We start from the raw sequence: 25064 nt of genomic DNA on the forward strand, positions 1-25064 counted from the left end.
GGGAGCCAGCCAATCACGGGATGTAGATTCTGACAGATGGCTGGCCTGAGCCAATGAGGTGCCAGAGGACTGGGAGCCATAGTTGAAGGCTGAAACGCCTTCAGCTGTAACTGCTCGCACGTGTTTGTGTGTGTGCGAGTGTGCTGGCCCGGATCAATGTTGCTTTCCAGGTGATAGGCGCTTCTTCAGGGCTCAGCAGATGCACCGGGGTCAATGCCGCTTTCCAGGAGATTGGTGCTTCTTCAGGGCACAGGAGAAGCACCAGGATCAGCTCTGGAAGAAGCACCAATCAGGCAGAAAGGGGAGCTGATCCTGGCACCTCCCCTGAGCTCTCCCAGCCTCGGAGGAGCACCAATTAGATGGAAAGGGGCCGAGCTCTCCCGGCCTTGGAGAAGCACCGATCAGGCAGAAAGGGACGCTGATCCTGGTGCTTCCCCTGAGCTCTCCTGGCCTTGGAGAAGCGCCGATCAGGCAGAAAGGGGTGCTGATCCTGGTGCTTCCCCTGAGCTCTCCCGGCCTTGGAGAAGCGCCGATCAGGCAGAAAGGGGAGCTGATCCTGGTGCTTCTCCTGAGCTCTCCCAGCCTTGGAGAAGTGCCGATCAGGTGGAAAGGGGCCAAGCTCTCCCAGCCTCGGAGAAGCACCAATCAGGCGGAAAGGGGTGCTGATCCTGTCACTTCCCCTGAGCTCTCCCGGTCTAGGAGAAGCACCGATCAGGCAGAAAGGGGTGCTGATCCTGGCGCCTCCCCTGAGCCTTGCCAGTGGGACATGCACCTCTCGGTGTCGTACGGTTTTCAATATTTCGCTCAAAGCAGGGATGGAAAAAGAGAGAAGAGCCCCGCTTGTCACAAACTGAGAGCAGATGGTTATTGGCGTCGCAGCTCAAGGCGCATGATAAGGGAAAGAATATGATTAACACCGTGCACTTGCACACACACACACACAGCGCTTGTCTTCCACCACATTTTATTCACGTCAGTCTTTTTTTTTCTTCATAATATTGGGAGTTGAAAATAGCGACTCTACACAAACGCACGCACAAACATGCAGGTGGGCATGCCCCCTTCCTCATTCAGTTCCTTTCCTTGGCTCGTCCACTGCGCGTTCCTGAGGCGGCAGTGGCAGCTTTGGCAGTGTCTCAGTTCCTAAGACCATCAGAAATATGTGTTTTCCGATGGTCTTAGGCGACCCCGTGAAAGGGTTGTTTGACCCCCAAAGGGGTCACGACCCACAGGTTGAGAACCACTGTCCTAGGTCCTGTCTGATTAAACTCCCTGCTAACAGGACCCACAAAATACATTTCCTGCTGAACCAGATAGAACAGGGAGGTGTAACCAGAAAAAGATCCCTCAAATATCCCATTCCATGCCATCTCATTGTTGCCCAATTTATTGTTTTTTTAATCAGGTTATGTTTTTGCGGTGTGATAACTTAAGTTAAATTGATGCTGCTTTTAAAATGATATTAAAAATAAGTTCACAAAAAACCTACCCCAAAAAATTGAGTAAAGTGCAGTGGAGTAAGCTCCTCAAAATTGAGTTTCTGCAATCCAGTGGCAAACTCCCAAACAACCATTGCTTTTTAATCTTTGGTGGGAAGCAAAGCAAAGATAACACATAAACTCAGATACACTTACACATTTAAAAATGCTAAGAATCACTTAGCCTGCTTACTTAAGTGGATTACACTATGCTCTGAAATCATTTGATACCAATGTGCAACAAATAAATAATAATAAACCTGGGGCCAGTGCTGCAAAAAATGGGCATCAACCTTTTTAATGCCGCGACCCCCAACCGGTCGTAAGTTGAGGACTACTCAACCGGTCGTAAGTGAGGACTACTCAACTGGTACAGCACCGTTTGCAGAATGGGACTTTTGGTGGGCTCAGCAGGGCAGAGACAGCCTGGACAATTCCTATTGGCTTTTGAAAGCCAATAGAATTAGACTCTATTCAAGAGAGTCTATTCTATTGGCTTTCAAAAACCAATAGAATAAAAGGGAGTTGCACAGCTAAAGAAAAGGGGAAAAAATGGTGGCCTGCGTTGTTTGGCGACCCCCGTGAAATTGTTGTTCGATCCCAAATGGGGTCCCGACCCACAGGTTGAGAACCACTGATCTATACAATGAAGCCTTTGATTTCAACACTTAATAATTTATATAACATGGCCCATAATTAGCATCATTTCTAAGGAAAGGTATCTAAAATATTTGGGAAATAGTGGAATGTCAGAAATGAAATGGAACATCTTGGCACTGCCATCTCAGCACCACCAACTGCCACGGCCATGTTGCTATGGACCTTGGTGTGGCCATCTCAGCATGGAACAAATTACCATGGGAAACTTGTCTTGGAACAACTGTACGTGCTTGCTGCAGCACCTCCCTTCATGGGAGGGAGCTGTCGACCACAGTGTCATGATGGGCTTCATCTCTGGGTCTAGCGTTCCATGGGCACAACTGCTTGGTCAGGTCAGAACATGTCTGTTCCATATGGCTGACTGCTGTGTCAACATTGCTGCCTGCATGAGAGAGGCACTTCCAACCTGCTGCCCTGCCCATGCCACATTCAGCCGTTTCTTTTTCCTTGGGAGGATGGCATCCATGCCAAATTTGGTGTTGCGGATTTCTCCTTCAGCATGCTGTCCTGATAGCTCCCAATAGAGAGAGGGGCAAGCAGGGATGGTGACAGCTGTCTGGTGACCATTAATGACTTCAGTTGTCTTGCATCAAGTTTCCTGTGGTGATTTGTCCTGTATCACGATGGCCACACCAAAGTAGCTGTGGCAAGTAGGCAGTGCCGAGAGGACATCATTGATATGTCATAGACCTAACGGAAAGTAACATACATAAATATTGGTCCCAAGCTGTGAGATGCTTTATGGGTAAACTTTTGATCCTTTAGCTAGGTTCCAGATGCTTGCAGGAACCCATAAAATTGTATAAAACTGTATAAATAATTTTCAACTCATTTACATTAAAAAGTTTCAAGTCTTTCAGAAAGTCTCAACAAATTGAATGTGATTTAACACATTACATTTGTTAATTGATTAGATATTTATAATCTCATACGTAACCTGCATCTTCATAATCTTCTCCTCCCTTTCCCTCCCTCCAAATATCCCAATTTAAATTCTATATAGGTTTATCCATACATCCACCATGTATGTGATGAAGTGAACTATGGTTCTTGAAAGCTTGTCCCTTTTATTAACATTTATTGTCTGAAAAATAACTAGTAGATTTCAATTTTCACCTCATTAGATATTCAGTATTACTTATGTACTATGTCATATTGAATTTTGCTTTTTAAAAAAGACTTGAAATTGCTGACCTTAGCTAATAGAAAATATTAGAAGAAGAGTTTGTTTTATTTTTTTTCTCACACTGGATGGGGGTGAACAGGCTTAGACTCAACCCTGACAAGACCGAGTGGCTCTGGGTCTTGCCTCCCAAAGGCCAACTGGATGGTCCATCTTTAGTCCTAGGGGGGGGGGGGGCAAATTTACCTCACTCAGTGCAGGCACGCAACTTGGGTGTCCTCCTGGACTCGCAGCTAAATCTGGAACAACATCTATCGGCTGTGGCCAGGGGGACCTTTGCACAGGTTCACCTAGTGCACCAGTTGCGGCCTTATTTGGACCAGGAGGCTTTACTCACAGTCACTCATGCCCTTGTCACCTCAAGACTGGATTATTGTAACGCGCTCTACATGGGGCTACCCTTGAAGAGCGTTTGGAGGCTGCAGTTGGTTCAGAACGCAGCCGCGAGAGCGATTGTGGGCGCGCCAAGGTACACCCACGTGTCACCTATCCTCCGTGAGCTGCACTGGCTTCCTGTGGGTCTCCGGACGCAATTCAGGGTGTTGGTTATCACCTTTAAAGCCCTTCATGGCATAGGGCCAGGTTACTTACAGGACCGCATTCTGCCGCACAGCTCCCAGAGACCGGTGAGGTCCCATAGATTGGGCCTCCTTCAGGTCCCGTCGGCCAGACAATGTCGGCTGGCGGGCCCTCAGGGAAGGGCCTTTTCTGTGGTAGCTCCGACCTGGTGGAATCAACTTCCCCCCGAGGGTCGAACTACTCCCACCCTGCCGGCCTTTAAGAAGGCCGTTAAAACCCTCCTGTTCCGGCAGGCCTGGGGCTGATGTCCCCGGGGGGCCGGGATATGATCGGACTCGCGGTATGACTGCTTTATTTTATTGTTTTATCATTGTTTTAACTTTGTACGCCGCCCTGAGTCCTTTGGGATTGGGCGGCATATGAACACTGAAAATAAATAAAAATAAATAAATAAATAAATAAATTTTGCTTGATTATGGAAGAAGTAGCTATTAAAATAGCTGACAAATAAAAAAAAGTTAAAACTCATAATTGCATTGTTAGGTAACATATTTTTGCTCCCATTTTTTAAATATATATTTGTAAATTTAGTATATGTGCTGCCCAAGTGAGTACTATATTCTTAAATTGGGAAATATCTTTCTCTGTGACATATTAATTTAGGATGTTTCCCAGAAACCAAAACAAAACTGTTAGAATCCTGGAAACATAGGCCATGCATAATATTCAGCCATTTTTTAAACCCACAGCCTGGTTTCAAAAAATTTTTGTGGCAAACTGAATAAATAACTGTCCATAAACAATGCTTTTACTATTCAAACACAGAAAATGAAATCATACTTAAGGGCATAGATTGCTTCATTTGTTTGTGTGTCTTTGGTTGAAAAATAATCCCTTTGCTGATCTACTGTATTGTATCTTTTAAACTTTCGGTGCCGTCTTTCTTTAACCTTGTGCTCTATGGATGTTTTGAGATTACAGTGCCTGAAATTTTCAGTTAAATTAATTATAAATTTGAGAATTGTAGTCGTAATATTTAGAGGGCACTAGGTTGAAAAAGGCTTTTACACAAGAAGTGGTTAACTTCTGTATGTGAAATTTGTGAATTGCCTTTTTACTGAAGCAAGTACTGAAACGGCTAATAAACAAAAAAAAACCATAAAGAAAATTGGAATCAATATAATCAATAATAATATAATAATATAATAATGAAAACAAGTCAAACTAACAATTAGAACTTGGGAGAAAAAAAATACATTTTTACAAAGTTTCCAAATGAATATATTCATAGTTTGAAGGAAGTGGAAAAGAAAGGCTTTCTCCCACTGTTAGCCTAAGATTGTTGTCACCCTCTCACAGTGTTATATGTGTTTGCCACATATAAGTTATTTGTAAAAACAATAAAGGCAAAATATATATAAATAAATGAATAAAAAATAAAGAATTTTTAGATATGTCAACAATCAGCAGTTGCCCAGTCTCAAAGAAGCATAGGATGATAAATGAATTTAATCGAAGAGTTTCTTTGCCTGAAAAGAAAACTCCAGAGACCAGAAATCACAAAGGAAAGAACTCTATGTTTATAGGTTGATCAACTATTTTGAGGTATCTTCAAAGTCCAGGGTCCCAAAAGTGCTTTTGAAAAGACAACTGGACAGAAATGTCCCAGTTCTAAAGAAGCTTCTTCGATGAAAAGCGAAACATTTTCAGGAAAAAAAAAAAACTAAGAAAGACAAGTTTTCTTTTGAAAAGCATCTTTAGAACAACCATGACCTGGATGACTGAGATTCCTCATAGACTTTCAAGATCTATAGCTTAGTCAAACTGTGCCAAATCAAATGTCAAGAAATTTGCTGAGTTTTTAACAAATCCAGTGCTGCATTTTAATAACATACTTTCAGGTGATTATTCAGTGGGGAACATATTAAATAATAATACTTTGTGCTTTGGAAGCAAAGTAATTTATGCAACATTAGCATATGTATACAATTCTGTTTAATTTACATAATTAAGTCTGGCAGCAGAATTTGAGTTTTTTTTAATTTGAGTTTGACCATTATATTAGCCTTGAGTTCAGTGTCATGCCTAAAGAAGAATTCCATTTGCATGATGAGAAAACATTCATTCAGACAAAGTTACAGTTTGATACCTGATACTAAATATACAGTAAGAAATATTTAAATTTGAAATTGTATTATGTTTGATTTCATTTGCTATGCATTCTAAACCCTGAATAAGTAACACCTTTAAAGCTATAAGTGAAAGTACTACTCTGAACATAAGGATCACTATATCTTGAAGGCGCTACTATTCTTTTTAATTAATTTGCTATTTACAAAGGGAAACAGTAAATTATAATGTTTCTTTCATTTATTCAGCTGTTGAATAAAGTTTACTCTGCACATTGTGCTTACTTAATAGTACATTTATTGGAATCTTTGTAGAGAGAATCGGCCCAATATGTGCTTGTAATTGTATAATTTCTGCTCTTGTTCTTCTGCTTAGCCAGGACTTTTTACAAGAGGAAGTGACCTTTAAATTAATTCCCTTGAGTATCCCTTATCCAAATCTAGGGCCTCTTTTAACTGTTTTACACTTATTCTTAAATGTTAATTTTAAAATATATTTTATTTGATTTACATAAATGATCTAGGTGCACCATGAAGACATTTGTGTTATAAATGAGCCATTATGTTGCTCTAGAAATTATTTAGCTTTTATTTCTTCAGAGTCTGCTTCATCATGCAAGGCTTCTGTAAGAAGCAGTGCTTTTTTTGTAAGAAGAAAGGTGCCAGAACTCACATCTTGTTAATCTTTTATTTAAAAAATTATATATTCAATTCTTAGCAGGACTGGTGGTTGAGAAGCAATTAGTATTTTTTTTTTCATTTTTAAATTTGGGGGTCACACTTTTACACTAAAAATTTTAAAAATATTTTCAATTCACTAACAATTTTTTAAAATAAAGAAATTATTTATCTTTCGCACATGGTCAATCACTGTACACACATGTCAGTTATATAACGAAATATAACAGTCACTGCCCGCAATAAGCACTCAGCGCATGACCGCATTACCAATCCCAAGCTGAGCAGTCCCACAAGCCGAGCAGCGCCATCACAACCAGCACAAAGTACGCATGCATCGGACTCGACACACAAGCAGCCTACATGCACCATTTTAATGATTTTGCTGTCGACCTGCTATGCTTGACAGGATGATTCAAGTCCACGTGGACCAAACATCACATTTTCAAAAGTTACTTTTAAAATTTGGAAAATCCGTCGAAAAAAGGTGCCAGAAATCTGTTCTGGTGCGTTCTATGACAAAAAAAAGTAAGACATTTTTGGTGAAAATAACAGAAAAATGTATAATTTTAATCATTCAGGGATTCATGCAAGACGACCTGGTAGTATAGCTTTAAAAAAATCCATTAAAAAAACTAGTTGATCTGAAATATTACTTCAATCAAAGTTTTGCATCCAGCGAGCAGCTGTTTATATCAATACAGTTTTGTGCCTATTACAGAACACAGTATTAGTTATATAAATTTTCTATGAATTAACTTTTCAATATGTCACATAATGAACAATTTCTCTTTATCTTGGAATCTCTATCTGCATTGTTGATTCTACCTGTTTTCCTTCCATTATATTTTGTTTTTTACACTATTCAATTGACAAAAAAATAAACAAAAATTACTGAAACAACTGATTAGATTTGAAAATAAGCAAAATGCACCTTAGGAATTTTTATACAATAACAGTATTTGATAAAGGCAAACTTTCATAATTGTATTTCATTTTTTAAAACTTCAGAATTTCAAAAAACTGGGAAAGATTAGGAAAAAAATTATGGAGTCACTGTTAGTCACAATATTCAGTAATGACATCAAGTGGTTTTATTATTGCAAGATTTCAGAGCAGAAGACAAAATTCTTTAAGAGCATGAGCAGGACACCTTCTTGTAGGACTAATTTATAATATTTTGGTACACATCCATATACACTGTCATACACATAGGCATTTTTCTCGTTTAGCAGAGATTTAGCAGAGATTTAAGACCATTAAGTCTTGCATAATTTCACTAAAATAATATTAAAGCATTTCCACGTTTCGGAAGCTTTGTGAGGCTTTCTGAAAAGGTATATATAGCAAGCCATTCAAAAATTGCTGCTGCCACAAGGAACACATTTTCAGAAAGCCTGCAGAACTTCCATGCTCTCTCTTGCTTCTTCCAGAGAAATCCAAAGTATAAAGTATAAATCTAAATGCCACCCACTATATGAGAAGTCATTGATTTGTTGTAAGAGGCTAATTGTCTAGCCATTATTCTTGCAGAAGAGACTCTGATAACATTACTGAATGTTGCAGCATTCAATTTCCTGAGTAAAGGAAATCCTGCATTCAAATAATAGTGACCTGTCACTTCAGACATCACTCTCTTTGTATGTTAAAGGAAGGGTGGGAAAATGGGCACATTCTCAAACTGCTTCTAATCTTATTACCAGCCAGTGCTTTCTGGATATCAGAATTGTATGTTCTGATAACTACCAGGCATGAGGCAAGTTAGGTTGTTTCTGGTTTTGTATCAGAGTTGCTTCTTTTGAATTCTTATTAACAAAAATATAGGCAATATGCTAGAAAACCTATGTTCTGAATGTACACACATTTATTAGCAATTGTTGTTGCAACTTAAAAAAAAAATATCTTAAATAAACTAATTGAACATCTTTTTCTCCCTAGCAGTCATAAGGAAGTATTTTCTGAAAGAAAAACTTTTCAGTACTAATTCAGAATATAAAACAGTTAGAACTTTGTTTGAAAAAGTTGCCATCCTGAAGACAAAATTAGCTTTAGGATTGTTTTACTTTTAAAGAGTTTATAAGGCTATTATGTAAACCAGGGATGTCAAACTGCTGGCCTGCAGGCTGGTTGCATCATGCAGAGGCTGCTCCCACCCCAGCTCCGGCAATGTGAAAAAAGTCATGATATGTCGCGACAGGTCATGTGACACAATGAGTTTGACACCTGTGCTATAAAACTTTAAGATTATCAGCTAAATATTAACATCTAAGCATATTCCTAAAGCTAAGTTTTTTGTGCACTTTTAGTCAGAAGAGACCAATTAAAATCAACTGGACTTAGGCATTTGCTAGATTTAATACCCAAAGAGATTAATAATGTTAAATTCTATAAAGTATAATGTATCTTCTAATCAAATACTAATAGGATGTCCATAGTCAGAATATGAGTATTACTCTATAGTAACCAGCTCTCCCCATTGAAAGCTATTTAAGTTGGTATCCATCACTAAATATTGTCGAATTCTGTAATTCAGTTTGAAGAAGTGGTTCCAAAGTTATTCAGTATATTTTTAAAATTGAAACCAAACAAAGCTTACTACGTCTTACTACATTCTATGAATCCAGCGAACCCTGTACAATCTGCAAGCATTTTCTCAAAAAAAGATAGATTACATTCTCCTTATTGAATTCTGCCTCATCCCTTGTTTAATACAGTGATGTTTAAATACTAATTTTGCACCTAAGCAATAGTTGCAAATTAAATAAAAACTATTTAGTCAATCAGTTAAAAGCATTTTTTGTCAAGATAACACCCTAAAGTGAATATTTCAATATTCAGTGCCTTTTAATGTTGCTTTGTTTTGAAACATTTGTTTGCATTTAGAGTTTTCTATCTATTATCAGCAACAAATGCATTTCAATAAACTCCTTCAGTGGTAGTGATAAGTGGCATTTGCCAACTGTTCTGATACCCTATGATTCTGTTTTTTAGCAGGTTTCAATAAGTACATCAATACTGAATTAAATTATTAATTAATTATATTAATATTAATGAATCAATAAATTTGCAAACATGGGATGTAAAAAAAGGCAAGGATAATAGAAATAACCATTCCTCTCCTTTTACTCTATGAATTCTGGATCAAAATCACTATTTATTTGATTTATTATTTAAACTAAAGCATAGAAAGCCTCTAAGAACTGTCTTTATATTAAATCTGCTAACTATAAAACTTGATTTCATTTTTCTTAAAGCAAGATTTTTTAAAGATGTCTATATAATACACTTACTAGGCAAGAATGAATTGATTTTATATCTCTTCTCAGTAATTTGAGAGTTTTTCTTTGACATGATGTAGATTCTTAGTCATAAAACTATTTCATCTTGATTTATAATATTCTCAGACTATAAAGTACACATGCAGCAATTAGCAATTTTAATTAGCTTTGCATTTTTGTTCCATGGCTATAAAGTTTTATGACATCAGGTGCAAGGCTAGGGAAGATTTGGTACTTATATGTCAGTAGGGATTTACTACATTGAATTAGTATGTAAAATTCTTTGTTATTTTTAATTAGTATTTCTGGACTCATCTGTTGTGCCTTTTTATTAAAATACACATGGCAAGTCTGTCCGTAGACTGATACTTTGACCGACTCCTTGGAGAGTATTGGTTATACTAGAACTAAGGACACACACCTGAATGAGCTTGGAAGAGGATGGTTATAACTCTATTTCTTTGGACATGTTCTTATGTTTAGATTCACTAGGAAAGATCAGATGGGGAGGGTCACTGGAATCTGTGGCCCCATGCAAGGCCAGTCTTTTCATTTGTAACATTTAATTTACTGACAACTGTTTTTAATTTTTTTTTTTTAGAAAATGACTGATACAGAAGAAAATTTATTGGTGGCTTAATTTTCTGTATAAAAGACTTAACAGTTTATGTCATACGATTTATATGACTTAGCTAAATAGATATTTTATAATTTGTGGGTAATATTTTTAATTTCAGAGAACAGAGAAAAATAGCCTCACTTTTAAAACCTTCATGAAGGTTATACATTTTCCAACACATTTAGGAATAATTGTGCTTATACTTATTTTTTTTTTTTGTAGGATTTGATATATAAAATAGTACACAAAATGTAACCCTGTTTTACTCAAAATGTAACCCTGTTTTACTCAAACTTTGCACTGTTACAGTAACATATTCATTAAAATATTCCATTCTCTTGAACAAAATACTAACTTTCAATGCAATTCTTCAGTTATTTTAAATTTATTGTCAGCTCCCTGTAACAAAAGCTACAATTACCATGACTGGAAACATACTCTTTTTCTCTTAAAGTAAAACTTTTTTCTATTACCATATCATACAGTGAGTTGCATCCAAATTAGATTAAAGCAAGGTAAAAGTTTTCCTATCCATTGTATCCAGCTCTAAGGAGCAATGCTTGTCTCCATTTCTTAGCTGAAGGAGCCAGTATTGTCCAGAAAATCTTCCATCATGTGGCCAGCATGACTATATGCCAAGATGCACAGAACGCCATTACCTTCCCACTGAAGTAGTACCTATTTAACTATTCTCATGCTAAATCTGCAGAGGCTGGGACAAGTAATGGGAGCTCACCCCATCCCACAGTGTTCTGGTCACAACCTGGCTATTAACTTTGTAGTTGACAAGTACAGCATGTTTAATAACTGAATTATTGTGCTCCCTTTCCAAATTAGATTAGTCATGTTGTAATCAATTGAATTTAGACTAGGCACTGCAAATTTATCCTATTGGATTCTAATAATTTTGATTCTAATTTTAGCTCATATCTAACCCAATGCCATTTAAAAATGTTGGACCATTAATTTTATTATTTTTATATGTTTAATACTATCTCGGTTGATTTATTATTATTGAATAGATGTGCTAAATAGAAATCATACACAACTATTATTTCTTTTTTACTTTAAATATTCAATAAACCAAGTGATATTTTTGGTGTAAAATGTACATATACTTGTGTACATTTATCACATAATAGGTTGTTCTCACCTGCAGATAACAAAGCCATGGATGTTTATGAAAGGGGAATTAAAGGGTGGGATTTTAGTGTCTTGGAAAAATGATGAAAAAAACCAACAAAAATCTTTTTAGAAAAGTCAGAGAAGAGTGCTCAGATGAATCATTCTCTTCTCTTGGTTAGCTAAAAAAATGGATTTTTTTTCTTATTCCATTTTAGGATACATGGGTTTTGTGCTGATTACAGGAGTTTGAGTTTGTTAATAGGTGTAATGCATATAAGAATATTACATTTTTATTCTATTTATTAACCATGTTAAAATGATAATTCATATATGTTAAAAGGCTTTAGGCTTAAATTTTAAGGTTTCTAATATATTAGTTTTATATTTAAATAACTGTATATGTTTTAAGATGTATATATATAGTATTATTACCTTTAATGTTCCTGAAATGCTCAGGAGATTTATTCAATAAAGCCCTTGCTTTCTTGCATTGTTCCTGGCATCAGAAAAGTGAAATTATCCATGGTAGCCTTGAAAGCTATAATGAGCACATTTTTCTTGTTATTGATGAAGGAATGGGATGACATTTACCTCTTGTATTGATGAAGCAAGGGTATAACATCTGCTTCCAGAACAGAAAATTACCACATTTAAAATTTGCTGGGGCCTGTAATTTTAGAATCAATCAGCTGCTGGAATTCCTAGGAATATATGTCTGCTGATTTATGATCCCCTGAGAAAATTGACATTGTTGACGCTGTACTGTTCTTGAATCTGTGAAACCACACCTACTGACTTGCAAATCATGCTTAACACTTTCTATCACAAACACTTATAGAGCTGCAGAAATTTTTCATAGATTGCTGGTCCACTTAGTGATATATTTATCTGGATTTCTGTTAACATACTAGGAGCCTTTTTCATTTGTTGAAATGGGAATTGTGTGGATAGAATATCCCAGTGAAACTAACATGCCAGAAACCATAGTTATAGCTTCACTTTTTTATACAATAGATATTAGATCCATGCTTTAACATTATGCACTAAATAATCCTTCCAATTTTGCAAGGATAAAGTTTTATGGAAACATTCATTTTCTGCTGTGCACTAAAGAATGCTACAGATCATTTGGAAATTTCTGTTGTATGCTTGCTCAATTTTAAGAAACTATCATGCCAGATTACTCTCTGTAGTTAAAATTCAGAGAGCTCTGGGATCACTAAGGGATCCCTGTGCCACACAGAATTCTGGGATCATGATCCCTCATTATGATGGATCGGTATTTCTGTTCCACTGCAAAATGGAGAATTGCTTGGATCATCATACAAAAAAACATGCATATGAATAACAAAATGTTCTCTACAGATCTGCTTTCTGGGAATTGCACACTTTTTTATATTTTAATATCACAAGCACTATTAGTTCAAGAAATCAGATTTTTTTAAACAAGCATTGTGTTTTAAAAGATGCATGTTACATAATATATTGGAGGTACCACTGCTTGAATTTTGTCATATATTGAACATATTTGTAGTATTCTCAAAATAGAAAAATAAACCTTAATTAGGCTATAAAGTATGATTTATTGTGAGAATTTATTGTGTTTGATAGTTTAACCTACCATATGTCTTACATTAATACTATATGTAGAATGGAAATGTTTCTTTCTTGAAAACTACACCGAAAGCTTTATAATCCCTTGTAGAATAAATGGAGTTGACACCAGGGCTTTCATTTCAAGATTGGATGAAGTCAGAGCCAGAAAAATGAATATGTCACTGTAGTTTTTAATGACAATTAATAGCTTCTTCAATTCTTTTATAGCAGTTCTTTTCCAATTTGCTATGTACACGTGCTACTCACCATGCCTAACCACCTGCTTCTTTTCATAGACAGTGTAGCTAATGGTCATCAACTGAATTACTTTGTTCGGCAAGGGAAACTTATATTAAATGAGTTGGGGCTTTTGTAAAAATGAAAACAAATAAGGACGCCCCTCCCCCCGCTGCAAAATAGAAATCTGTCCATCATCTCATTTATTTCTATATCCTATAGGAAAATGGAGAATATGTCATACAGTATTCTCATTGGATAAATGTTATTATTTGTCATATAAAGCTGTTGCAATGACAAAAGCAAATGCTAACTAGAAAGGGAGAAATGGTTTCTTTTGTAAATAGATTATTATATTTTCTATAATTATGTTAAACCATACATAATTGTGTGGCACATATTTTGCACAAATGATTTCTAGATACACTAACTATAAAACAGTATTGAGTGTACAGTATTTTAAAGCATAATGCAAACCTGTTTTCTAGTCTCTACTGGAGTGCTATGTGATAAAGAAAATCCATTATCTTTGCATAACTAGTGTAGTGATCTAAAGTATCCAATGCAATCAGTTAATATATAGCCAACTAAAATAAGATAAAATTATATTTCAGTATCACTCATATAAGCTACCCCAATGAGTCCCACATATGCCAATCTTAGCCAAACGATTTTATTCAAGTACTGTGCTGTGTTAAATATTGTTTTCAGAGTCTGGCTGGACATAAAATATGTTGTTTTAATATGGGGTTCCCAATGGGTCATTTATTTAATATATGAATCAAGGTACCTGCCTCTCACTCTCTTATACAAACAACAATCAAATAGTATGTGAGCTAAGTCTTCTACCTCTACTGATCCATAAATGCAGATATGTCCATCATATGGTAAAAAAATGTAACCTCTCATATCTGACCATTTTACCAAACTGTTTGAATCTCGCTCACATAAATATCTCCCTAAGATGTTTTGGCAATTGTAACTTTAAATAGCCATGTGTCTGAAAAGTATGTTTATATTTACTCAGCCATTTCAAATTACCAACCTTACTAAGAATGCCTATATCATTTTGTGTTTCTATGTCAATGATTCTTTCAGCAGTTCTTTTTTTAACCTGTTCTCTTGTTGCATAAGAGATAGGAAGGCCAAGAATTATATACTGTATAATAGTTCTACTTTGATGGTTTTGTTACTTATTCCTAATGAAGTGATAGTTAACAGAAACTGTTAAGTATCCATGATATTTTCAAGACAGACTTCCACTTGTGTTTAAAATCTTTCCTGTAGTTGGTGGAAAAAATGATATTTGAAATGTAGACAAAGACTGAAATTCCACATTAGAACTAGTAGAACAAAAATTCCTAATGGATGGCATTGGCAATAAATAGTTTAAATGAAAATCTCAATACACAATGGATATTAGCTGTGAGAGACTTTCATCAAATTATTCATATTCCTGAAATTCTTTGTGGATCAAAGGTTCATAAGAAAGAAATTGCCAATTAAAATGCCATTAGCACAACACTACATTGTAAATATGTAATATTACCATGTTTGGAATATTAAACACACGTTAGACCTTAATTAGAATGGGAAAAATGCAGAAAACAAAATCATAATGATCAAGAATGAAGAGCAATTCCTCTATAATAATAATTAATGTATATGTTGCCCAACTCCCCGTAAATATGCTTTTTATCTTAGAAATAAAACCAAATAGATCTATACGTCAGATATTTTTATTACATAAAACTAAAATCACTGGATCATCCAATGGTGGAAACTTCAGAAAGATAAAAGAAGGCACTTTTTCATGCAACAGAGTTTACCCATAAAATTCATTGCAAGGTACTCACTATCTTGGATAGCTTTACTAGGGGGAGTGAAAAAAGCTACTTGGAGAAATGATTTGTGAAATGTTGGTTGCGATGTCTTGTTGATCCAGATTATACTGATCATGAATTCTGTAAGTAATGAAATAAACACTGTAAATTAAGTTTACCTTTTGTTATTAAATGATTTTAAAGACCGGGATTATGGAGGACAGACCTATTAATGGCAATTAGCTAGAATATTCAAATGTATTACAGACAGTATCACAGATACAACCCATATTATTCTAAGTATCACTTGGTAAGGAAATGTATATGGCAAGGTTCTTTTGTATTTGTATCTTTTCTGGACTTCCCATAAACGTCTAGGTGGCCCCTGTAACAGAATTCTAAACTAGGTAGTTTTTGGTTTGATCCATGGAATTTAAAACTAGCTGAAATATAGCCACTTTAAAAATTATGGGCCCATTGTTTCATCTGAAATTCAGCATACTAGAATTTTATTATGGTAGTTTCTATGAAAAAACAAGAGTCTTATACAATTGCAACTTTTTTGTATAAGACTTTTATGTAAGACTCAATTAAAAAACAGTTTGCTTTTTAATTTCTCTTAAGCCTTCCACCAACTGTGATGTTATTTTACTTGCTAAATGTTATTTGTGTATTATGAAAAGAGTTAAAAAGCAAACTATATGTGGTGGATGACTGTACTTGAACAAGTTAGTTTTAAATCAGTGAGACCAACTCTCTCAACACCCAGTTTTTAATAGAACCATAGGGGGAAAGAAACTCTTTTATCTATGTGCAAAATTACCATATATCTAGTTGTGGGGTTCAGCTGGTTCACACCGGTTCGGGAGAACCGATACCTAATTTTTTGTTGAGTTCGGTGAATCAGTTATGATAAATCTGTGTTTTCTGGAACATGTCTGGTTTTTGTTCAACTTCCTTCCAGGCAGGAAGAAAAAAACCCTTCCCAAAAGCCCAAGAGAGAAGTGACGGAAACCAAATGGAGATGTGGCGCCTTCGATCGTGTTACTCAGGCGAAACTAGGCAATACTTCTCAGAGGTAATTTGAAGAATAGACGTTTCATCTCTCTAGTTTCCCAATTGGTGCATATGGGAAAGGGGATGAGGCTCTGGACCTTTTTCCTGTCTAGCTATACAGAGTGCAACTAATGATGAGGGGGAAAGCTCTTAAAGGGTTCTGTGATTTCTTACATTAAACGCTAATGCAGTTCTTTGTAGCAGCAGGGGCTTTCCTATTTTATACCAAGTCTATGAAATACATTTAAAATAGCAGAATTTCAATTTCATATATCAAACCTTAGTTTAGTGTTTTAACATAATAAGCACTGTTTAAGTGACAGGTGCTATTTCAGACGGCAAATAGCAGTTCAGTGGTAACAACCTGTGACTTCATCTAGCAAATGCTTATTTAGTTAAGCAATTTTATCATTTTATGGAGTAAGCTGTTATAAGTAGCAGAAATTTCATGAGTTGTTATTCCAGAAACATTGGTTTTAGCCTAGAGATATGTGATTGCATATACTAAACACTGATTTAATCAGAGATAACTCCTATACAAGTAGTCCTCAACTTACAACTGTTCATTTAGTGACTGGCATTGAAAAAAGTAACTTATTGCTCGTATTTAATGGCATTTTAATTACCAAATTGATATTAATGATTATCAAGATTTCGTGGGAAATGTTTTAAAAAATTCCCAGAACTATGCAATTCCCGAAAGTGTTCAAAAAGCTAAAAATATTGTCAGAACAATTGCTGTAAGTTCAACAGAAGCAGAAAGGGTTTTTTCAAAGATGAACATAATATGTTCAGACAAGAGAAATCACCTAACTGATTCTAATATATAAAATACAATAACTATTAGTCTAATCAGCCTACCTCTAAAGGAATGGGATCCTACTACTTCAGTGAAAAGATGGTTAAGGATAAAGCACACAGCCGATGATGCTCAGATAAAAGTGAAGAAAATTGCAAGTGAGGCCGCCAATCAAGAAGCAATATGGAAATATCTTAAATAACAGTTTTATTTTTTTTGTCATGTATTATTTAATATTTTTCATTAATATTTTAAAACCCTTTTTCTATAACATAATCTACCTCTTTTATTCTTATATAAGTATTACATGCATGAAATAATAAACTACCTTTTGATATATCATTTTTTTATGCTTAAAGCAGTCATTGGGGCAGAGAACCAGTTGTTAAATTATTTGAATCCCACCACTGCTTATATTCTCAGTAAATCTGAATTGTGTGCTTTTGGAATTATTTTGTCTTCTGGTTTTGTGTTTTTCTTATTAGGCCAAATGGAAACTAATTGGATGCAAGTAATTTATCCACCTTTCCACAGGCATTTTCTTTTTCAGCCATTCTTCTCATTAAGGACTTTTGTCCTGTCCTAATGTAACAATCGTACATGAAGAAAAAATCAAGACAGTCTGTTTATTTCTCTTATTGAATACAACTCTTGATGGTATAGGCTTAGTGTACTTAAATGGCACTATTTTAGAGTGACTGGATATGTCCCTCTAGCCTTTTTCCAGTTAAAAAGATTTTACTAACAGTACTAATAGTACCTATTGTAAACTCTAACCGTTAAGATGATAACATCAGCAATTTTGGTACATGTGCTATCTTGTTTAATCTTCTGTTTTAAAAAAATGGCACATGACAATTTTAGATAAACAAGATTTTCTTGTTTTGATATTTTAGAGAAGGATAGTATTTCATTATAGTTGAATTTTAAGTAGGCTGAGGGCTTTTTACAATGGAGATGTATACCTGTCATGAAGCCATTGTTTGATCATCTTGTAATAAGCATAACACTTAAGAATTACTTTGCATTACAAATATGAAATATTATTTTTGTCATGATGATGATAAAAATAATAATAATAACAACAACAACAATAATAGTAGTAGTAATTGGTGCCTTGAGTGCAATCCCAAAACAACTGGAGCACCACCTGAACATATTGGCATTGACAAATTCGCTATTAGTCAATTGCAAAAGGTGGCCTTACTAGGAACTGCTTCCATCCTGCGATGATATCTATAATACCATCAAACATCCACATCTGCCTATCCCAGGTCCTGGGTAAGGACTCGATAGGTAGACAAAATGCCAAATCTAGTCTGAACATCTGGCTGACTATGAGATGATCCATAATAATAATAATAAAGTTGGAAGGGACCTTGGAAATCTTCTAGTCCAACTTTCTGCTCAGGCAGGGAACCCTATACCATTTCAGACAAATGGCTGTCCAGTCTCTTCTTAAAAACTTCCAGTGTTGGAGCATTCACAACTTCTGGAGGCAGGTTGTTCCACTGATTAATTGTTCTAACTGTCAGGAAGTTTCTCCTTAGTTCTAGGTTGCTTCTTTCCTTGCTTAGTTTTCATCCATTGCTTCTTGTCCTACCTTTAGGTGCTTTGGAGAATAGCTTGACTCCCTCTTCTTTGTGGCAACCCCTGAAATATTGGAACACTGCTAACATGTCCCCTCTCATCCTTCTCTTCATTAAACTAGACATACCAAATTCTAGCAATTCTATATGTTTTAGACCAGGGGTCCCCAACCTGCAGTCCCTAGATCGGTACCAGGCCACAGCATGCCAGAAACCGGTCTGCACAAAGAAGCAAAGCCCCATCCACAAGATGTAGGCAGCACACAAAACCACGCATCCTCCGGTCCATGGAAAATCCTCTCTCCACAGAACTGGTCCCTGGTGCCCAAAAGGTTGGGAACCTCTGTTTTAAACTCCAGTCCGCTGATCATCTTTGTTGCTCTTCTCTGTATTCTTTCTAGAGTCTCAACGTCTTTTTTGTATCATGGTGACCAAAACTGGATGCAGTATTCCAAGTGTGACCTTAATGCAGCCTAGCACTATGTTAGCTTTTTTGGCAGCTGCAGCACACTGCTGGTTCATTTTTAAGTGATTGTCCACTAGGACACCAAGATCCCTCTCACAATTACTACTATTGAGCAAGGTACCACCTATACTGTACTTGTGCATTTAGTTTTTCTTGCTTTTTCTTACTTTTTTCACCATTGAATTTCATTTTGTTAGATAGAAAATAGTGAGGCTAGCTTATTTCTAGTCCTTGTTTCACAATTGGAAGTTATTATTTGTTACTCCTCTCTAAAAATGATAAAATTGCAAATGTAAACTAAATGTGAACCTGATTTTCTAGGATAATTTTTTAGAATACAAATGAGGAAATTTCACAAAGCAGGTTGAAATATATTTTTGAGCCTTCAAGTCAAAATGACAAGTTTCCCAGACACAGAAATTTAACTTCACATTGCTTTCAGAGAAGTACAACACTGTATTAGCATTTTTGTTTTCCTAAACATGCTGCTTTTCAATAGGGGTCCTCTATAACTTGTGAAGCTGTTGGCATGCTCTGCAAATGTACCCTTTGCTTTGTGTTTAAGGTCATGCCCAGGTACCAGCATCACATTGTGGGAAGATAAAAAATAGATTATCACTTGATGTATCAGTCTTAATTTTAGTTAATGCAGCAGTGAAATAAATTTCCCTGTTCACTAAATGTCTCACTGAAGTTAATGAATGCATATTGTAATTTTATGTTCCTAAACAATTATTGTGCTACTCCTTTATGGAAAGCCTCTTGTGGTATTTTGAAATCACTACTGATTCAGAAATTTAAGGAAATACGTGTGTAGTTTGAAAATACTTAATTAAAGTAGTAATTTAAATTATGCTTTCATCTTTGTTCTTGGCAGGATGAGATTTTCTCTGTACTGTCCATTTAAGGGTTTTCAGTAAAAGCAAGATTTCAAAAGTAATATAATCTACCTGGCAAGTTCCAGAGAAGTGGACACAATATCTGTGGTTTACACAACATAGTAAATATAGTAAACACAACACAAGGCACTGCCAGATACCATAACCAACACAGCATAGGCAGAGAAGTAACACATAGATGCTGTTGGAAGTGATCCAGCCATAGTTAAGCACCATTTTATATCTTGCTTAGTATAGTAAATATAAATATATATTTTCCTATATCTTAACATAATAGAAATTTTGGCTGAATATTTACCCTAATGTATTTTAGTTACTTAAATGTAGACATTTGAGATTCAGATAAACATATATATACAGAATACTTCTATACTGAGATATAAAAGGTATATTAATATGTTTCATCAAGGAATTAGTTTTCACATTAATTTATGACATCACAAAGCAAGTTCCTCTCTTACATACTTCTGTATGTACTGTAAGTATGAATAGGGTGGAATTTGTGTTGCAATGCATACCTTGTCATTTGCTGTCCCTGTGGTTATTAGTTCCCATTGTTTATGTCAGTGGTCCCCAACTTTTATGGCTCCATAGACCAGCGGGGGGGGGGAGGTTAGTGGATGCTTTTGTGCATGCAATCTTTGCCTGCTTGCCAGTTCTAGGCCACAGACCTGGATTTGGGGACTCCTGGTTTATGTGATGTTTTTTCCCCGAAGTTGCAGTAGCTTACATCTGAAAGCAATAATATAGAGCAGTGGTTCTCAACCTGTGGGTCGGGACCCCATTTGGGGTCGAACGACCATTTCACAGGGGTCACCAAACAACGCAGTCCGCCACTTTTCCCCCTTTTCCTTAGCTGTGCTACTCCTTTTTATTCTATTGGCTTTTGAAAGCCAATAGAATAGACTCTCTTGAATAGAGTCTAATTCTATTGGCTTTCCAAAGCCAATAGGAATTGTCCAGGCTGTCTCTGCCCTGCTGAGCCCGCCAAAAGTCCCATTCTGCAAATGCTGCTGCACCAGTTGAGTAGTCCTCGACTTATGACCGGTTGAGTAGTCCTCGACTTATAACCGGTTGGGGGGTCGCGGCATTAAAAAGAGAACCACTGATATAGAGGACTATTTTGAAAACTAGTGCAATATATTGCTTGAGACACTGGACTGGGACAGTTAGATTCAAGTTCTCCCTTGAATAAGGAACTCATTTTGACCAGTCACTGTCTCAGTCCAATTATTGAGGGTGATATAATGAGGAGTTTGTTCAAGTATACTGTTTTGAGATCTTAATGAAAAGTTGAGATATAAATGTGACTATAATAGATTAGAATCAATGCATCTGAGAAGGCTGTATGGAGAAATCTCTTTTAATTGAATAATGTTACTGATTTTACATAGCTTACTGTTTTATGGCTGTCTTGCATATTGTGGGCAACAAAAGCGTATACCGTGAAATAGAAAATTACAGTGGTACATTGGTATTCCTGAAACATGATGTGTTGATCTCCCAAGGGAATTTTTCAACAAAAGGTTTATGTTAATTGGTTCAGTACCGGCATATCTGAACCTGCAAAAAATTAATAATTCTGTGTTCTCTCTCTCTTTCTCTGCTATATATAAATATTAAAAGCGTGCAGCCATGACTTCATATTTCTGTGGCTCCTCTATATATAGTTCTATTGCTGATTTGTTTTCAAATTCCTTCATGTTATAAAAACTAATGATCAAAAGAAGATTAAACATCAAATAACATTGCTTTATAATTCTTTACATTTTCTTTTTCAGCCAGTTTGTTTCTATAATACGAGTCTAGATTTATGTTTTGCATTGTTTTATGGGATATAAGAAGTATTTGCATTTAGACATAGCTAGAATGAGTGCAGTTAATTTTACTTAATTTAAATAATATCAGAATATGCTTCATGCAAGATTTTTCTAGGAGATTATTGGAAGAAATGAGAGTATGATTCCTGCAGGCTGTTCAGTCAACAGTCCTGGCTCTACACAGTTTGTGTAGAGATTGTTGTTATGCTGTATGACTATCAATAATCCCTTCATTTAATAGGTTCTGGGATAAGAAAAATTCAGTATAACAAGCAGTGATACTAATTTTTAAAGAGGCAATCTTTTGTGAATTTTATTCTATGCTTTTAATGGGCTTTGGTTTTCAGAAGTTAATTTTTCATTATGGGAGCTCAGTATGCAGGAACGAATGTTGTATTCTTTGACATATTTATTGCTTGAGTAATTTTATAGGATGGTCTGTTATATTAATATAGCAGTTAAACTCACTGGAATGCTGCAAAGTGGTATAAAATGGTTATAACTTCCTTAACAATTTTAAGCAACTTCAATCAAGCAAAAAGCAAGCTAAAGAATGATCTTCTTTCTATTATTGCTTGTTCTTTCATTTAAGTGTTAAATCTAATAATTTGTAATTAACAGCTTTGTTGTATGCTCTTAGTGCACCTGGGAAAAGAGGGTACTGCTCAAATTCTGGTGCATTGTGAATTTCCTGAATGTAAATCAAAGGCAGTGCCTGCTGCGGATGGCAGCACTGATAGAGAGAAAATGCAGCTCTAATCAAAGCTATTCCCCACCCCTTCTTTCTGTCAGTCCCCTGAGGTTTATTCATTTTTCTCTTTGTTGTTTATCTCCCTCACCAAATTAAAGATGGATGATGAAGTGACCACTGTTCAAATGAGGGAACTAGACCAAGATGTGCTGGTGCTTAGGAGAGTATTGTCACAGAGCCCAGCCCCCACATTGGGGAGTGCCGAGAATGATTGGAGGTAAGAGTTTTTCCTTCAGTCTCAGACTCAGCTAGAGTCACGCTGACGCAGAGCTCTCAGCAGCTGGCTGACTTCGGTTGCTGGCAACCAAAGTGAGAGGGCAGCCTTGAGGGAATGTCATTTTCATTTGCCATACAATATGGGAAGTTCGAGACTGAGGATCTTTGACCCTTACATAGAGAAGAAGGACTCTGCTTTGTTTCCAGGCAGAGAACTGCCTTTGCACACATTTGATGTGCCTTATTTTAAATACATTGATGAAGAAGATGAGGAAGATGAATGGAGCAGCCGTTCTCAGTCTTCAACAGAGGATGACTCTGTGGACTCTCTCCTTTCTGACAGATATGTTGTGGTGTCAGGAACACCAGAGAAGATTTTGGAGCATCTCCTAAATGACCTGCACCTAGAAGAAGCACAGGACAAAGACACAGGTACATTATAATAACATTATGCTCACAAAAAGCATTTTCTCTGTATCCACTCATATTCTTAGCAAACACAGTTGATCAGCTACTATGCAAATATGTATAATATGGTATTTTTCCTACCAGCATTTTACTTAAAATTATTATAATTATACAGTGTTTTGGATAATACTATTTCATATGCATAGCATTCATAGTAACATCTTATTGTGTTAATAAAGTGCATCTATATTTAACAATAAAACAATCAAACTTGAAAATGAAGGCTTTTTAAAAAAATGTTCCATTAACTTTCAGTACCTATATATATCTTGATAGATAAAAGAAAACAATTTATGTGTGATAATGAAGCAATTGGAAGATAGCAAGCTGAGTTATATAGCTGTAGGGTTTATAAGTCAGCAATTATTTAAAGTACTCCAAAGCTACTTTTTTAGTATCAACTGTTTCTTAATTTTTTTTAGCATTAATAGCTTACCCACATCACATAATGTGCAACAGAATAACCTCCTTTAGTAATTGGCTGCCTTCAGCTAGAAATTGTACTTTTGTTTCAGCCTGGAGCAATTACTATATTGATCAGGCTGCTTGATGTGCAGGTTATTTTTCAGCTTGATCTTCTAGCTCTAATGCTGTCACCAACACTCTTTCAGTAGTTTATCAAGACCATCTGCAATTTATTTACAGTTTTAATTAAAGCAGACTTAGCTGTCCTGAAGCATTCCCTATACAGTTGAAGAAGGATTGTGAAATACAGAAAGCTGGAAATGGAATTAATATTTTTATTGTTCTCAGAGGAATGTTGTTTCCCAAATGAGATTATTAAAAATAAACACATTTGGAAGAATTAAAAAGATTAAAGTATAAATAACATTTACAAATTCTTAGGCATTCCTGAGTCAGATTTTCCTACCTGCAAATCAATAGGACATGGTTAGGCATAAGGTATTTGTGTTTTCTGCACTATGTAGGTTTTCTAAATTATAAATAGAAAGAAAGACCTAGCGTTTGATTTATTGTATAGTTCACTGATCTACTTCTCTGTGAATAGGGATTAATACTTTGTGCATGGAAACCATGCCTATGTAATTGCTGTGCTTCCTCAGGCATAATCATAGTAATGTATGTAATTTCTCTAGCATCAAATTGTAGGCTATATAAAAAGTGGTGGTCCATGTCAGGATTGTCTTAGCTAGGCACCATGAATTCCACTATGTTTCTAATAGTTGAATATTTGTATGGAGTGATCTCTCCTATAGACTCCTGTTAGATCTTATTGAACACATTGGACTCCCCAATCATTATGCATTATGGTTGCTTGTTTTTAACATCTGAAAAAAAGTACAGATTAATATTTCTCCAGTAATTCATTCTTACTTTCCTGTTCCCTTTCCCATTTCTCAGACTTATTCCAGTGCTCATTAATACTATGTCATATTTCCAGATTAAGGTGAAAAATAACTATCCAAGCATAACTGGCTGCAATGAAATATATTCAGTGATATATTTCCCTGAACATTTTTGCAAATATCCTTTCCTCTCAAAAGAGTTGACAATGACAGGCTTGTTGTATGATCAATGCAGTCCTAATAACAATAAAAGAACACAATATTTATGTATCAAAATAAATATATAGCTGTTGTGGTTGACCTCAGTATATTTGTAGATGCAAATGTAACAGGTAATGTGTGAAAACTTACATAGCACATTTTGATGA

General features: G+C 35.7%; 1 protein-coding gene across 4 annotated transcripts in view; it reads left to right on the plus strand.

Moving 5' to 3' along the window:
* Positions 1 to 25064, plus strand: part of RAPGEF5 (Rap guanine nucleotide exchange factor 5) — a 136089-nt gene that overhangs the window by 54118 nt on the left and 56907 nt on the right. For all 4 annotated transcript variants that reach the window (XR_005556506.1, XM_039342130.1, XM_039342131.1 and 1 more), the window contains 3 exons: positions 16290 to 16403; positions 22804 to 22922; positions 23265 to 23353. Coding sequence is in view for 3 of the 4 variants with exons in the window: in XM_039342130.1 (XP_039198064.1) it covers positions 16290 to 16403; positions 22804 to 22922; positions 23265 to 23353 (322 nt within the window). In the remaining variant the exon portion in view is untranslated. The remainder of the gene's footprint in view (positions 1 to 16289; positions 16404 to 22803; positions 22923 to 23264; positions 23354 to 25064) is intronic.

The sequence above is a fragment of the Crotalus tigris genome, unplaced genomic scaffold (genome assembly GCF_016545835.1).
Source record: "Crotalus tigris isolate CLP2741 ecotype Arizona unplaced genomic scaffold, ASM1654583v1 scf7180000017774.6281472, whole genome shotgun sequence".
Lineage (NCBI taxonomy): Eukaryota > Metazoa > Chordata > Lepidosauria > Squamata > Viperidae > Crotalus > Crotalus tigris.